At 37.3% G+C, this 17,986-nt stretch overlaps 1 protein-coding gene across 1 annotated transcript; it reads right to left on the bottom strand.

The window, feature by feature from the left end:
- Positions 1-213: 213 nt before the first annotated feature.
- Positions 214-1,829, bottom strand: LOC148877852 (NAC domain-containing protein 72-like). Its single transcript, XM_088945181.1, has 3 exons — positions 1,560-1,829; positions 1,188-1,456; positions 214-1,096 (listed from the first exon to the last, which is right to left on the bottom strand). Exons 1-3 carry the CDS (start codon positions 1,738-1,740, stop codon positions 524-526), a joined length of 1,023 nt encoding a protein of 340 aa, XP_088801307.1. The 5' UTR covers positions 1,741-1,829; the 3' UTR covers positions 214-523.
- Positions 1,830-17,986: the final 16,157 nt, after the last annotated feature.

The following is a 17,986-nucleotide window of genomic DNA, read 5'->3' as shown; positions in this document are numbered from 1 at the left end:
ACACCATTAAAGAAAACGTAATTGGCCAAACAGCACCCCCATATAATTGGGGTTGATCATTGGTGAGAGTTTATTATACCACAATGCGTCAAGCTCCAAAACCATGCATAAAATCTGAAAACCCTTTTATCAAAATTAAACAAAGTGAAAATCATAAAGGTTGATAGCGTTCGGACAATAATCGTTGATTAACAAAGAAACATACCAAAGAAATGACGCCAAAAGTTTTTGCTCAGTTCCATTAGCCCCGACCCCAATGAATCAGGAAAATTTAACACGCACAAGGAAAAAAAAAATCTTTATGAATTGGATGAAACTGGAGCTACGTCCATCCTGTAGTCCTGTATCCATCCAATGACTGTTCATGAAATTTGACTTTGCATCGTTCCTTTTCTCTTCCTCTCACTTGATTCAAGTTTTTGATTGACAACGATTTCCAAACGGGTCGAGTGGGTCCAAGAGAGACCTACCGAATAACAATTTTGGGTTTTTGCTATAAGGAATGGGAGATCTCTGTCAGTTGTCACTGCATGTAACCGAAGCTTCCCGATGTCGGTTGAACAGTGTATGTGAATCTAAACCCAAATGGATCTACCGGGTCGGGTAATTTCTGTTTCATCAACATGTTTGAGCTTGGCTGCAAGGAGCTCCAATTGTCCACTCGCTGTGATTTCACCCTGCTCTCAACTTCTTCTTCTATGGAGCTCCCTCCAAATTTCTCCGACGGAGAATCCACTTGGAATAGCGGAGGTACGGTTGGAAGGTAAAAGTCCGTCTCTAGTCTCTGTGTTGGATTGTTGTTGATGGGTTGGGACGAAGAACCCATCCCTCCTGAACTGACCCAATCGAACTTTCCCGTTTCAATGCTCTGAACGTTGGGTTTATCTTCTCTTAGTTGTAAGTTTCTGAGAGAGTCTATTCGAGGTAATTGAAAAAACTGGTCATCAATCTCTGGTAGCGATTCAAGTACATCATCCAGGTGCGAAGAAGACGATGAAGATGAAGTGTGGGTCTGTTCTTTGTTCCATGCATTCTGTACCGACTTTTCTGCATTCGAGTGTTTCTTGTAAATCCGGCACAGAACCCAATCATCCAACTGGAAGAAAAATAACAACAGTCAGGATATCGGGAGAAATCTTGTTTAAGAAAAGAAGAATTCTCAGTATAAGTTTTCTGGGTTTTCCTACCGTAGAGCTTTCATTCTTCTTAGGGAGCCCCAAAAGCCGATATTCATGCATAATCCAGTTCGTCTTCGTCCCTTTGGGAGCTTTTCCAACGTAAAAAACAAGGGCTTTCTTAGTTCCAATTTTACGACCTTCCATCGTGATAACTTTATCTGTTTCTGTTGCTTTCCAATAACCAGAACCAGCAACTCTGTTTGGCCGTGAACCGTTTGGATATTTTCGTTCTCTGGGACTGAAAAAATACCATTCTTTTTCTCCGAAGGTAGCTTTACCTGTAAAAAAATCACAACCCAGAATTTAGAAATAGTTTTTAAGAGGAGTGGATTTGATTTAATAGCGGATTGTGATTGCGCAATTGAGATTTGAGAATCTTACTGGGAAGAATCCATGGATCGAACTTGTAAAGATCAACCTCGCCGATAATGTCCAAGGAGAAATCATGTCCAGCGACTTTCCGGCATAAGTAATGAACCAAGAGCTCCTCGTCCGTCGGATAAAATCGGAATCCCGGTGGCAGCGCAAGCTGCGAAGCAGGGTCTCTGTCTGGAATCATCATGGGAGTCTTCTTGTTTTCGTCAGCGACCGACTGGGCGGAGGGAGAGGAAGACGACCAGTCTATGTATTTCGCTGTTGATCATCTACACGGTTTCAAGCCTAAGGCGTTATAAATAGGAAGGAATATGGTACGGATGATCAATCATCGTGGGACCATTCTCTAGAAGGGGGGACCATAAAGAGTTAGTCACGGCTCACAGAGAGACACGTGCAATTGTGCAAATAAGGTTCGAGTTTATCGTGCGGCTGATCTTATCCGAAATTCGAGGGGCGTTGATAAGGCCGTTTGGGTTCGTGAACAGTCGCGAGTCGCGTAAAGGATCAGGGTAGAGTAGAGAATGGGGAGCGTATGACACGTGGCAAAGGGTTAGGAGCAATTTCCAGAAAGGTTCGGGAGTTTTGGAATGTTTAATGTGTGTGTGTGTGTTTAGTGGGTTTTGACACATTGCATGAGGTCGACAAAAATGGGAAACGCAGTTCACTCGCGTACGTGGAAGCTTGGAGGACAAGGGTCGGCAGTTAGGCGGAATTCTGCGGAAAAGTAGAGGGAGTGAAAGGGAAAGAAAAGGGATCCATATATGATAAAAAAAAAAAAAGAGAAAAACGGAGAAAGGAAAAGGCAGCGAAACGGTGGTACCTGTGCTATACAGTGCCGACACCGAGGCTTGTTCATTGTTGGTTGGGCCCTTTCTTTCTTTAATAAGAAAAGGATACTACTTTTCACTATGATTTTTTTTTTTCATTTTTGCATTTCTCTTAAATTTTGCATGACTTTTCGAACCTCCATCAACCCATGTCAATGAGTTTTATATTGTTTAAAATTCGCTTTCCATTAGGCTGTGTTTGATTTGAAGGAAAAAGTAGGAAAAGGAAAGGAAATATAAGAAAATCTTTATAAATTTTGTATGGGTTTCTCTATCTTTTCTTTCCTTTCCCTATCTTTTCCTTCAAACCAAACATTACCTTGGATTTATGTCAGTGATTATTAATATAAATTGTCAGTACTCTCAATGCATTGGGATCCGATCCGATGAATATGAACCGATTGGATTGATTCTAAGGGTGTTAATGGACCGGTTTTGGATTAGACCCCGTCCAATCCAAAATTAATTTGGACGGATTGAACGAACCAATAAGACATTGGATTGGACCAATCTGGTCCAAAATATTTATTAGATTGGATTGGACCTGGTCCATCCGTAATAAATTTATATTTGATTGGGTTGGATTAAGCCAATATCTGATCCATTGATATAAGATAATAATATATGTGTTAATGGATTAGGTTTGGGTTGAAACCAATCTAAATCAAAATGAATTTAAATAGATTGGACAGTCCGGACATTGAACTGGACCAGTCCAAGTTCGTCCAAAACATCCATTGGATTGGATTGGACCTTGTCCATTTATAATGGAGTCATGAGCGCCTAAATTGTCAGTAAGAAAGGAAAGTGAATGCTTGGATTTATAACATTGAAGAAGTAAAACAAAAAGCAAAAGTTAGATTTGAGATGTTAAAAGTACCTGATTCGAGAGGAAGAATATGAATGCTTGGATTCGGCAGTGCGGCGATTGTTCTTCCCTGTTTGAGAGGAAGAAGACAAATGAATGGATTTAAAAGAGGGGTATGTCACATCTTTTCAAAAGTATTTAGAGGTATTTTTATCTTTGGGCCACATATAAAACGTTAGATCTGAAAGTTTAATCGAAATGGGAGTCTCTTAACGAGCTTAGACGCGTTTAAGAGCCATGAAATTGTCGAAAAAGCTTAGACGCGTTTTAGAATGATACGCATACCCCTGGCGCCCCCAACCCAAGACAACCCTACCAGACGCAAAAACCCCCAAACCCACAAAACTCTCTGCTCTTGTGAGAGCAAAGGAATGGCGGTACAGGCGCCTGGAAGGTTCATTTACAGTTTCATTTCTTCTTTCTTCAGATTTCTTAACGAAAAACCTTTACTGTTTCAGGGTTACAGGCGCCTACCAGTTCGATTCTTCTATCTTCATCGAAGGTATCTTTATTTCGATTTTTGGAATTTTAGCACTTCTTTTCATGAGGGTTCGTTGTTATTGGGTGTAGAGGTTAGGTTTATTTCTGTGGGTATTTATTTTTCAAAATTTACTTAAATGCCAAATCTTCTTGTTTTGCTATGCGATAATTGATGTAGGAAGTTGGTTTTCTTTTCTTTCTTTTTTTTTATTATTCTGAATACTTGGGGAAGTATGAATTGGGTGAGGTTTTGTTGTAGGGTTTTAAATTTCTTGAAAGAGCCTTGTTTACGTGTTTTGATTATCAATTTTTTGGAATAGCCATTTTAGTTTGTTTCTCTTTTGAAATTTGGACAATGCAGAATGTTTCGGTGAATAGATTTTCCAATGAAGTAGTTCCACCTTTACGTGTGGTGATGATTTTTCTGGACTTGATCCTCTTGCCCTTTAATTTCAAGGTTTATGATTCAGGGACATTTGCCCAAATAATTTCAAGGTTTAATGGTGGAGAATAGAAGGAAAAGCAATGGTGATGACAAGTAGTACCACGTCCATGTTTCTTCGAACACCCAACACCCATCTATCTCTCTCTCTTTGTCGTGTGTGTTGGACTTGACTGTGTCTATCTCAAATTAATCTCCATTGACATAGTGGTTGCTATTTATAAAGGAAGACATGGAAATGAAGTATTAACTGCTAATTAATTTGCTTTAACATTATAGAATTAATTATTTTTATTAATTATTATCAATTATTATGTATTCAATTATTTTTTATACATGTTATTTCAATATATTAATTATTAATTAGTTACCACTAATTTTTATTGATTATTTCAATTTTTATTGAATTTTAATAATTTTATTATTTTTTATAGTGATTAATTATTTTTATTAATTTAATTATGTTTTTTATTAGTTATTAATTATGTTTCATAATTATTAAACTATTTTTTATTGATTATTTAAATTTTAATAATTTTATTATTTTTTATAGTGATTAATTATTTTTATTAATTTAATTATGTTTTTTATTATTTGTTAATTATTGTTTATTTTATATGATTTTAATATTATTTTGAATTTGGTAAATTATTTTATATGAAATAGTACAAATTGAGCTCAAATTTACCAAATAGTCTATTTTAGGGGTAAAATAATAAAAATAGGGCATTTCAAATGTTAACAGTTTGTTCCAATACAAACAAACCAAAGTATTCAGAGCCTTTGAAAAGTAGAAAAGAATCTGCCTCTTTTCAAAATTTAGACAGTTTTAATATCTTTTTAACTTTTCAGACTTCAGATTTATCAAATGCCACCTAAGTGTTGGGTTGTGATCTTAATATTTCAAATCCGAAAAACCATTTCAGATCATTATTTCAGACACATTCCAAACATGCCCGATGCTTGAAAAGCAAGTTTGACGTCTGGAAAATGTTATCAAATGCCACCTTAGTTGAACTGCTTTAGAGAGACATTAAAAGAAGCTTTAGTAGAAAGCCATGCCTTTGGCTTTAAGATGAATTTTTTTTTTTGGGTAAATTATAGATAAATACCCTATATTTTGGGGATAGTGAGAGATAGGTATCTTGAACTTTCAATTGCAACATTTGAGTACCCTTAACTCTCAAAAATAGACATTTAGGCCCATCCTTTATTATTCTGTCAGTTCAACATTACGGAATTCCAAAAATACCCTACTTGTGTAATTCTAAGATCATTCCAAGGTGATGGCATTTATTTTTAACATTATAGATGGAAGGTCCATTTCTGAGAGTTCAAAATACTCAATTATTACAATTAAAAGCTCAGGATACATATCTATCACTACCCCCAAAAGGGTACCTATTGATGCTCGGATTAGCCGGGGGCAACAAAGTAAATTCACTCCAAAGCTTCGAAGGAAGGCTGAAGGCTTTAAGGGTTATGAGAATGCAAAATATCATATGTTTCTCCCTTAATGTTTAGTCTTTTATACTTATTTAGTGCTTAAATAGACTCATTATTCTTATATTTTGATTTAGGGCACAAATGGAGGCGTTAAGTGAAAAACAAAGCTAATCGGGCAATTCTGGACAATTTCGGTACTGCGTTGTAATTTGGGCATAACTCTCATCCGAACTCCGATTAAGATGATTCAAGATGTATTGGAACGATAAAGAAAAAATCTACAACTTTCATGTTTTGAGTTTTGATATATACTAATTGCATCGATGTCGAAATCGGGTCCTAATTGGTTGCAACCGCACTGCTGATGTGTTGAAAACGTTCCTTAGCCTGCAAGTTTTCATATGCGAAATCACCACTCTCCCACTTACATGAGAACTTTGTTTTATCTTATTTTTGAATTTTTTTCTTGATAAGTTAGACTTGAAGACTGTTAGCTAGAGAGTAATTTTAGGATATTTTGTAGGCTTCTCTTGGGAAATGGGAAGTAGAGAGAAAAAAAAAGAGGAGAGAAAAAACAAGAAAGAGACAATCAGACCTAAGCTACCGCACCTCTCTTCTCTTCTCTTCCCTCTTCTCTAATTTTTTTGGAGTTTTCACCATGACCATGTGTGGCTAAATTCTAATACTTGGTCGAAGGAAACAAAAGCCTCAGAATCAGCAAAACTGTGAGGTCTAATTTAATTTTTACTGTTTGATTTATGCTTTGAATATCAAATGTTCTTCTATGTTTATGTTCATGATTGTTTCGTCTGATTGCTAGGAGGCCTACTAGTTTGTTATTTGTTGCAATCTACTGTCATGCTAGATATTAGATCCGTAATTGTTTGATCCCTCTAATCTGTGAAGCAACTAGTGTTTAATGATTTGTTGCGTTAGAAATTGTTAGATTTTAGGAAGAACACTCGACTGAATTAAATGCAACCACTTGTGCTTGTGTTGTTTAACTTCATCGATCTCTAATGCTTAATGCTACTACTGGATTAAATCTTTAACGATTATTTAGGGATTGTTCAGTAATAAGGATTAAGATGATTGCTTGTTCTTTGATTAATTGTGGTTAGGGAGATACAGGAAAATAATTCCCACGATGAATATTAAAGTCTGAATTGATATATCTTTGCATCGATGAGCAATAGTGAAATTCAGATGGTGGATGTTGACTTAGACCAAGACTCGTTCTTTTGATTAATTTCAGTACCTTGATTTGCATTGCTTCTCATTTGGTTTTCTTTCTTTTTAATTCTGGTTTTCATTACATACAACCCCCCTCCATCCTTGTTCATGCAGCACACAAACTAGGGTAGATACTCTCTATGGGAACGATCCTTACTCGCACTACTGCATTTATTTTTAAGAGTATAGGTTTTATTTTTGGGTGCCTACGATAGCACGCCAAGGGTTCAGAGGAGACAAGCCGAGGCCGAGGTGGATTGCTCCTTCGGATACTATAGAAGCCGAGGGCTAATATTGAGAAGGGCGTCCGAAGAGGGACAAGATACGACTCCCCCGGTAGTGAATCTTTAAGAGATGAGGAGTCAGAGGCCTCGGGTGGAAATTCGAGGTGAAGACTCCGATGGTCAAGTTAGTACATGCACAAGGTAAGCAGTGAGTCGGGAACCGAGGGGTCCAAACGAGATCTCAGATAGCACTAAGTCCTTAGAGGACACAAAGGTTTCGAATCCTTTACCTTATGGGGGGTGCTTTGTATTTATATTCAAAAATTTCAGGGGATAGTTAGGCTCGAATGGTCTAGATGCGAGCCATACGAAGGCATGACAAAATGTTCTGCCAGAACCATGCAGCGCCCTGTGATTGGATCCGCTTGGTCCGCGTCAAGTAAACCTGAGCGTCTCCATAGCGAACTTATCTTGACGCCCTCTATTCGATAAACGCCAGCCCCGTACAAGCCAACCAAATGCGACCCATATATGATTTACCCTTTTTTTTACTCTACTTAGCAAGATTTTCACCAAACGTGGATCTAGGCTGTGAGAAGGGACCCGCCTTATAATGTTAAAGACACTTTGTGAAACCCTCTCAAACGGCCACGGATGAAATCAACAATGAAACCCACTTAAATAGTGAATCACCTTTTTTTGATAATACCATAAATCATCCAAAAAAAAGTTTTTCAAGGGCTAAAACAAAATTTTGTTAACTTAACATTGTGTCAGAATAAAATTAACGAAAATGATATATTTGCATATTTATTTAAAACGCAGAGGGAGACGGACGTCAAAATAAATGGGACTATGGGAGGTTTAATTAACTTTTCCTTCTGTATACATCTCTTTGGCTTTACACGTCAAAAGCATATATTACTAAATTGTTGAAAATGGGTCAAAGTCTAAGGCACCATAAGTCTGGATTGATCCATGGTTCTTCTTTCTCAGTTTATATATCGGTTGTGAATTACAGTTGCTTTGATCCCATTAATCAGATATGGTCTATGAGCTGAATAGATATTTTCTAGGGATTTTGGAATCGATGGGCATAAATAAAGCGGTTTGAATAATAGTTTGGTGAGTCAAATGGAAATTGTGTTAATGGGCTTTTTATGCGTGACAAATGGCATTTATTTTGGATCTGTACAGAAAACAAAGATTTCCAAGTGGAATTTGAGAAGAAAGAGACTAAACATGAAACTAACTAAGTGGGAACTAATAATAAGATAAAGGGCGGCTTTTTGAATGATAGATTAGTATTCATAACGATAATTTGACACGCTATTCCAATACATTTATCAAGCTGTGGTTAATGTTAGTTTAAGGGAGGTATGTAGGCTGTGTTTGGTTTGATAAGAAAATTGGGAAAGTTCGAGGGAAAGTTTTTAAGCAATTTTACAAAATTTATTAAAATCCTTTCCTTCAATTTTCTGTTTCTCTCTTATTTTTCAACAAATCAAACATAACCCCAAATACCATCCAGTTGGACTGTTTAGGATTTGATGATCATGAACATGATTAGTGTCCAAGCCTTGAATCAGCTACATAAATCCTGTTTTGCCATTTCGTTCTGTTTTATTTTATATATGTTAATTAAATTTATTAGAAATAGCTGAAGAAGTTGTAAAATATTTCGATAATAATAAAATATGACATTGGAACTAATAAAGGATAAAGGTTTCCAAGTTTTACCACAACTATTGCATGTGGTCATTTGTTTTACATGGTGTTTGGAAGCGTGGGCATTTGACCCTTTGCACGATATTAATTTGATAACTGATTTGTGTACGATCTAGATGCTCTTAGCATTGGAGGGCAGTTCAGACAACTATCTATTTTGTTGGTCGATTGAACTGCAAAACAAGACGACTCAGAGGACCTGGGGTGGTTTATTCGATGTAGGTGTTCCGATGCTTAAGTTAGTATTCTGTGTGCAAGCTGAAAATTTGTATGTTATAAGGTTAGTGGGCAAATAATCGTGTGTACCTTGTGTTGTTGGGGTTGGTGCCCTTATATAAGTGAGCTGTCGTTGGTTTTACAAAATACTTCCAAGATCCCCGGTTAGTGTTATTAGGAATCTGTTCCGCACTAGGAGGTGGATTTCGTGTTAGCTGATAAGGCTTATCGAGTCCGTTTGATCCGGGCGGGATAAGGATAAGGCTTGCAGATGTGCGGCGTAATCCCGAAGAGCTCAAAGACAGGTAGCTAGCTTCTAGAAATTGGCTACGTGTCACCTCGACAGGTCGGGCCACCACGAGCTGATCAGACCTCAATCTTGGCCAAGATACCCGAGATACCCGAACTGACCTGACTCACTGAGATGACAGAAAATGCTGAATCATCGTCCAATCAACAGGTCGCTTCTACGTATTAGATGTATTAGATCTAATCCTTTGATACGATCAGAATGTGGAATAGATGGAACAATCAAACAGGTTGGACTAAGTCCATACACAAGAAGAAGATGATGATAATAAAAGTTGTTTTATCTCCTGTGCAAAACATAGCCGACTCGGTTAACACTTAACAATTGTATACAGTCAATCTTAAATGCGTAAAAGCCATTATAGCTGCTTTGGAGAAGCCACTAAAAGAAACTAAAAGCCCAAAGGGAGCCCACCTAACTCATAAAGCCAGAGGCCACTACCTGAAACTGAAAGCCCCCCAAATGGGCACTTGAAGTTCGATTCTGATTGTCTCTGTAAGTGGCCGGCCCGTTGGATAACAGCTCTAAAGTGACTTGTTTTCTTCTTTACCTTTGCACGTCATTAACAGCTCTAAAGTGACTTGGGTTCATTGTATGGTTACTTTAAATTTATCCGTTAAAAGATAAAAAGCAATAAGTCATTCACTCCATCATTTAAGGTGTTCAGAAACGGCACCCACGGCTATTTATTGTATAATATTCAAAGCAAAAACATCTTCTAGCTAGTAAAAATACCTTTTCAAATGTTTCCTTTTCAAATGTTTTCACATTTCTTTCTCTGTACATCGTTTGTAATTAATTAATTACTTAGTCATGACTTTATTTTTTAGTAAAATACTTAGAACCCATTTGGAAGGGCTTCAGCTTGGATTGAGGGGGGGTGTTGATTGAGTCACCTTGAAGGAGCTACTAGCCTACTAAAACCAGCTTCGCTAGAAAATTGATTTATTAGACTAACTAAAGCATATTCTGGCTTTTCTTTTTTATGTGGGGCCCAGTTTGAAGGAGCTATTAGCCTACTAAAATCCGATGGGTCTCTTGGAAATTTCCAATCTATTATTGATACAATTTGAATGTGGATAGTGCTAGTGATCGGGAAATAACGAGGTGACAGTGGTGGGGGTGGAATTGTTAGGGATGCTTATGAAGGTTTTCGCTTTGCCTTCTAAAATTTTTCTGGCTATGCTACCTCCGCAAGCTGAGTTGTTTGCTCTTTTTTTATGAGTTCAACAACTTTTGTCTCAAACATGGGGTCATTGATTTAGAGCTAAAAATTTCCAAGGACTACCATTGTTAGTTGGATACCATCGGAGAAGGAAGCAATCAAGATAAATTTCGATGCTACTAGGAGAAGAGATGGGAAGTGCACAGTCAGTGTAATTGCCAAAGTTTAGTTCCATTAGTTCATGATTAGCAGGGAAGTTGGTTTTGGATCGATTAATTTGGTAGAGGCTTGGGTGAGGGCGGCTTTAGAAGTTCATAAGGTAGTAGTAGTAGAGAAGTTCATCAGTAATAGAAGATTATTTATTGAAGGAGATTTCAAAATTGTCATCAGTAGTTTTAAAGGTCGAGAAAAGCCTCCATATAACATTACCCACATCATTTGAGGAGTGCTTTGATATCTATAGAAGTAGATTAACAGTTGTACATGAGAAGGCCGATAAGTTTTATGCAAGTTGGGGCCATTCCAAAACACATAAGAAGCAGAGATGATGCCACCAACCCAGTTTCGTAAATATTTACCAATATAGCACCGTCACAGGATTTCTATCTTAGTTTGTTTTTACAAAATTGGCGCCATCACAGAGTTTTTATCTTGGTTCATTTTTATCAAGTTAGCATTATTTCAAATTTATATTCAATTAAGACTTTCCTTTTGAAGTTATTTTGAATTTATATTCAAATAGGACTATCCTTTGAAGGATTTTAGTAGGATTCTATTTTGAAGTGTTTTCTTAGATTAGGATTTTTATTTTAAGGAGTTTTAGTAGGATTCTATTATGGAGTGTTTTCAAATTAGGAAAAGGAGCCATAAGGGTGTATGTCTATATAAAGAGTAGCTAGGGGAAGAATAAGGCAATTCTCTTGTTATCAAATTTCTCTTAATCATTTTGTGAAGAATTCTTCTTCCTAAAATTCGACTTATGTTCTTTTCTTTTAAGCTTTTCTCACGTGTTTCATTTCCACATTGCGCCAGTTGGTATCAGAACTCAAGTTGATCCTTCTTTGGATTATGGCTTCTAAGAAGAAACCAATAGCTCATATCATGGAGCGGGAACTCAACAACAAAACGCAAGAAGAGATGGCAGATTTAAGAAGACAAGTCAACGCACTTGCTCAGGAGGTGAAATCATTGTGTTCCCGATCAGAAACAAGGGACAATGACTCTGACACAATTATTTCCACACGTTCCCTTTCATTATCAAGGCAAGCGACCAGATCGGTTGTAGTTGTGGGTGGTGATTAGAGACGGTGGGAAGCAAGTCTCAAGGTTGAGATTCCTAGAATTCCAAGGAGGCATAACTCTAGAAGAATTCATGGATTGGTTCTTCGTAGTAGAAGAAGTCCTTGAATTCAAGGAAGTTCTGAAAAATAAAATTGCATCCTTAATAACCACTCGGTTTAGAGGATGAGTAGCAGCATGGTGGCATCAATTGAAGGTCATGTGACAGAGAAGATGCAAGGAAAAGATTAAGACATGGGAGAAACTCAAGGCAAAGATGAGGTTGGAATATCTACCCCATAACTATATTCATTTACTTTATTAAGAATTGCATAATCTATAGCAAGGAATTGATATAGTAGATGAATACACAAAGAAGTTTCATTTGTTAGTGGCCTGGAATGAGTTAGCTAAAATCAAAGACCAATTGGTGGCTAGGTATATAGGTGGGCTAAGACCAAATATTCGGAATATATTAGACCTATTTGACTACTATGATGTTTCTATGGTACATCAACATGCTCTAACCATAGAAAAACAAAGCAACTGACCTAACCAAGTGGGCCGGACCCAAACTAATGTGGCCAAACCACCCCCACATGATAATCCTAAGATGCTTCTAAATTAGCCATAGCCCCATGGGCTGAACTAAGCCTAAGGGCGTGGACCTAATCAAAACTAGGTGGGTCCACCTGGATTGAAGTGTTTTAAGTGTGGTGAACCAGGCCATAAATCTGTTGAATGTGTGAAGGGTGATAAAAGAAAAAGGGCAATGTTTGTAGAAGATGAGAGTGAAACCCAATTAAAAGCATTTGACTGTTTAGCTCCACCCGTGTTTCACTCTTATAATGAAGAAACCTTTGAGGGAGGAATAGTGTATGGGGATGTGGGAGAGGCATTGTTTTTGCAACAATCATTCCTAACTCCTAGGAATGAATCACCAGATTGGCTAAGAAATAATATTTTCCATATCATGTGTATTATGGGTGGAAAAGTTGCAAGCCTTGTAATTGATAGCGAGAGTTGTGAGAATGTTATAGCAGAAGTAGCCGTCCACAAGTTGAACCTAAAAACTCAACAACACCCTCACCCCTACAAGCTTGCATGGTTAAAAAGAAAGAATGAGGTTTCGGTCACACAACGGTGTCTAGTGAGCTTTTCTATTGGCTACAATTATAGTGATTGTGTGTGGTGTGATGTTGTATGCATGGATGCCTGTCATTTGCTACTTGGGTGCCCATGGCAATTTGACCACTACGTAGTTAATGACGGACAGAAGAATACTTACTTTTTTGAGTTTAAAGTTAAAAGGCTAACCTTATGTCCATCACAAGATACTAAACCGAAACTCGATGAGGGTTGTAGCCTTTCTGCCATGACTGAATTCACAAGTGCCTTAAAAGAGACTAGTGTTGCATATGCTTTAATTAACAAGGGGCTTGATTTGAAAGGTGTGGAGGCTCTAGAGGAGGTGAGACCTTTGTTTGATGAATTTAGTGATGTGTTTCCTGAGGACTTACCGGTAGGATTACTACCATTAAGGGTTATCCAACATTGCATAGATTTAACATAGGGTGTTAGTCTCCCCAACAAGTCCCATTACAGAATGAGTCCCACTAAACATGAGGAGTTGCAAAAGTAAGTAGATGAACTGATTGCTAAAAGGTTCATACGAGACACTATGAGTCCATGCATGGTTCCCGCTTTATTAGTACCCAAAAAGGATGGCACTTGAAGGATGTGCGTTGACAGCCAGGTAATTAATAAGATAATCTTCAAATGCTGATTTCCGATTCTATGCTTGGATCAGCTTTCTAGGGCCAAGGTGTTCACTAAGTTGGACTTGAAATCAAGCTATCATCAAATCAGAATTCATCTCGGTGATAAGTGGAAGACAACATTCAAGATGTAGGATGGTTTGTATGAATGACTAGTAATGCCATTCGGTTTGTCCAATGCACCAAGCACATTCATGAGGGTCATGAACCGAGTTCTCAAGCTTTTTATTGGTCAGTATGTTGTGGTATACTTTGATAATATTCTCATATATAGTACTGATATGAACTCTCATTTGTTGCGTCTTCGAGATATACTTATGACTCTGCATAGGGAGCAACTTTATGCAACCATGAAGAAGTGTATTATTGCCATAGATCAGGTTTTATTCCTTGAGTATATCATCTTAAGGAAAGGAGTTTCTATAAACCTAGAGAAGGTTCATGCCATTGTTGAGTGGCCCCTCACGAAAACACTTACTGAAGTAAAAAGCTTTAATGGTCTTGCAAGCTTTTACCAATGATTCATTAGCAACTTCAGCACTGTTATAGCACCATATATAGATTATATGAAGGCTACAACCAATTCTGTGTTTACCACTGAAGCAGAGAGAGCCTTCATTGAGATTAAGGCACGGTTGACAGCTGCACCCGTGCTAGCCTTTCCCAACTTCAAACAACCCTTTGAGGTTGATTGTGATGCCTCTAATGTTGGAATCGGTGTTGTTCTTAGCCAAGGTGGCCGGCTCATAGCCTACTATAGTGAGAATTGAACGGATCACGCTTCAACTACTCAACCTATGATGTGGAATTTTTTGTTGTGTACAAGCGCTCTGGTGTTGGCAACATTATCTCATCTATAAAGAGTTCATTCTATATTTAGATCATGAGGCACTTAAGCATATTAGGGCCCAACATAAGATGAATGCAAGGCATGCTAAATGGCCTGTATACTTTTAAAAATATTCGTTTGTGCTGAAACACAAGTCAGGTGTGCACAATCAAGTAGCGGATGTGCTCAGCTGAAGGAGAGCCATGTTACCCATCTTTCGAGCACAGGTACTGGGATTTGATACTTTTTGTGAATTATTTTTCACTAACCCTTATTTTACTAGTATCGTAGAGGGACTGTAAGCATGTAGTAGGATGGACTTTGTTATATATGATGGCTTCCTATTCAAGGGGACCCGCCCTATGTATACCTAATTGCTCATGGCAACTAAAAATCGTCAAAGAGCTTTATAATGAAGGTCATTTTGGGCGACCCAAAATAATTCATCTCATCTCAGCAAGTTACTTTTGGCCCAAGATGATGAGAGACATCACAAAGTTTGTGGAGAGTTGTCACATATGCCAAGTTTCTAAGGGAACGGTGACCAAGCTAGATTATACATGCCCCTCCCATTTCCTAAAAGACCTTGGTTAGATATATCTATGGACTTCGTTCTTGGGTTGCCACGTACCCAGCGAAAGATAGATTCTATAATGGTGGTCATAGACTGATTTTCAAAAATGGCTCACTTCGTCGCATGTAAGAAGACAATGGATGCCTCACTTTTTGTTGGTTTATTACTTAAGGAGATTGTCAAACTCCATAACTTACCATCTTCAATTACTTCAAATAGAGATTCCAAGTTCATATCACACTTTTGGAGAAGTCTTTGGAGGCTAATGGGTACCTCATTACAATTCAATAGTTCATATAATCCTCAAATAGATGGCCAAACCGAAGTAGTTAATAGAAGTTTGGGGAATCATTTGAGAACCCTTGTAGCTAGCTGTGAACGACAATTCAACAGTTCATATAATCCTCAAACGGATGGCCAAACCGAAGTCTTTGGAGGCTAATGGGTACCTCATTACAATTCAGCAGTTCATATAATCCTCAAATGGATGGCCAAACCAAAGTAGTCAATAGGAGTTTGGGGAATCTTTTGAGAACCCTTGTATCTAGTTATGAATGACAATGGGATATCTTATTAGCACAAGCAGGGTTCGCCTTCAATAGGTCCAAAAACAGGAGTACTGGATACAACCCATTTGAGGTAGTATATGGGGCCAACCCTCGTATTATCCTTGACCTTGCTACTAGTACTTGGCCAGGCTTAATCCATGACAATGCTAATGATATGGTACAAAAGCTTAAGAACCTCCAAGAAGTTCACAACAAGCTAGAGGTAGCCAATGCTAAGTACAAATAATATGTTGATGGAAAAAGGAGGAAAGTATTATTTGATACGAAAAACTATGTTTGGGCCATTTTAACAGAGGACCACCTACCGATTGGGCAATATGGAAAGCTAGCACCAAGGTAGGTTAGACCATGTGAGATAGTCAAAGTCATAAATGAGAATGCGTATAGACTAAAGCTACCCAACCATATACATACTCATGATGTTTTCAATGTCAAACACTTGGTATTTTATGTTGGAACCATTCCAAGACACATAAGAAGTAGATATGATGCCACCAACCCAGCTTAGTAAATACTAACCGATATAGCATCATCACATGATTTCTATCTTAGTTCATTTTTACAAAGTAGGCGCCATCACAAAGTTTATATCTTAGTTCATTTTTACCAAGTTAGCATTATTTCGAATTTATATTCAATTAGGACTTTCCTTTTGAAGTTATTTCAAATTTATATTCAAATAGGACTTTCCTTTGAAGGATTTAAGTAGGATTCTATTTTGGAGTGTTTTCTTAGATTAGGATTTTCTTTTTTAGGAGTTTTAGTAGGATTCTATTATGAAGTGTTTTCAAATTAGTAATAGGAGCCATAAGGGTGTATGCCTATAAAAAGATTAGCTAGGGGAAGGCTAAGATAACTCTCTTGTTATCAATTTTCTTTTAATTATTTAGTGAAGAATTCTTCTTCCTAAATTTCAACTTCTGTTGTTTTCTTTGAAGCTTTTTTCACGTGTTTCATTTCCATACTATGCCACAATGATCATGCTAATTGAGCTGCAGATTGGCTTGCTAAGTTTGGATTATTTAGCTCACCCTTAAATGTGCTTCATATAGTAATAGTCTTTTTAATTGTATTTGTATTTTTGATGTGTGGGTAGTCTTGCATTTTCCCTTTTATACCAAAAAAAAAAAAGGAAAAAGAAAAAAGAAAGAGAGAAAAACAAAATCGAGAATGATAATGAAGTGCTGGTTGGTATCATTAATTAACAGGACAAAATCTCACCCATGGTCGATTACCTACACTTATAAGAAGGTTAAAGAGTTCTTGGTAACTTGAGGTATTCTATTTTTCATTCTTCAAGAGAAGGAAACACGTGTAATGTTTTTGTATTTTATTTCTCAAAACCTAGCTGAAATTAGAAAGGTTTTGTGTGAAGATTATGTTAATCTTCCCATTTGAGAAATCCTTGATGTATTCTTATTTTTCTTTGGGTGCATTTTTAGAGAACGATGTTGAGTGTTTTTTGCATTGGACTTGGGGCAAGGTGGGTGATGTGCTGTCATTGGCACCCAAAAATAAAATCTATACTCATGAGAATAAAATGTAGTAGTGTGAGTAAGGATTGTTCCCACAGAGAGTATCTAACCTAAATTATGTGCTACGTGAATCAAAGATGGACCGGGGGGGGGGGGGGGCGTGTGACAAAAACCAGACTTGAAAGAAAGAAAATCAGAATTAAAAAGAACCAAATTTAAATGGGAAGCAAGGCAATTTAGAGTGCTGAATCTAATCAAAAGAATGAATCTTGGTCTACGATAACATCCACCATCAGAATTTCACTACTGCTCATTGATGCAAAAATAAATCAATTCAGACTTTGAATATTCATCGTAGGAATTATTTTCCTGCATCTTCCTAATATCAATTAATCAGAAAACAAGCAATCCTCTTTAACTCTTACTACTGAACAACCCCTAAACAAGTGTTAAAATTTTAATCCAATAATAGCATTAAGCATTAGAGAACGATGAAGCTAAACAACACAAGCACAAGCGGTTGCATTTAATTCAGTCGAGTGTCCTTCCTAGGATCTTACAATTTCCGACGTAGCAAATCATTAAACCCTAGTTGCTTCGCAGATTAGAGGGATCAAACAATTATGGATTTGATATATAATCTAGCAATATATTGTAACGAATAATAAACTAGTAAGCCTTCCTAGCAATCAAACGAATCAATCATAGATATAAACATAGAAGAACATTCGATATCCAAAGCATGGATTAAACAATAAAAACTAAATTAGATTTCACAGTTTGGGGGATTCTGAGGCTTCTGTTTCCTTCGACCAAGTACAAGAGTTTTAGCCATGCATGGTCATGGTGAAAACTCCAAGAAAATCATAGAATGAAGAAGAGGGGTGGAGAGAAGAGAAGAGAAGAGAAGAGAAGAGAGGTTCAGCTGCTCCCAATCTGCTTGCCTTCTCTCTAGGGTTTTCTCCTCTTATATTTTTCCCCCAAAAGA

The sequence above is a fragment of the Nelumbo lutea genome, chromosome 1 (assembly GCF_056320005.1).
Source record: "Nelumbo lutea isolate HS-2025 chromosome 1, American lotus-T2T, whole genome shotgun sequence".
In the NCBI taxonomy this organism is placed as follows: domain Eukaryota; kingdom Viridiplantae; phylum Streptophyta; class Magnoliopsida; order Proteales; family Nelumbonaceae; genus Nelumbo; species Nelumbo lutea.
This window is presented reverse-complemented; position numbering and strand designations above follow the sequence as displayed.

Bases quoted from the DNA above. Each gene is read 5' to 3' on its own strand.
- LOC148877852 (XM_088945181.1), bottom strand. From the start codon at position 1,740: ATGATGATTCCAGACAGAGACCCTGCTTCGCAGCTTGCGCTGCCACCG. The intron at 1,457-1,559 runs GTAAGATTCTCA...ATTTTTTTACAG, and splicing joins CGATCCATGGATTCTTCCCA to GTAAAGCTACCTTCGGAGAA. The intron at 1,097-1,187 runs GTAGGAAAACCC...TTTTTCTTCCAG, and splicing joins AGAAGAATGAAAGCTCTACG to TTGGATGATTGGGTTCTGTG.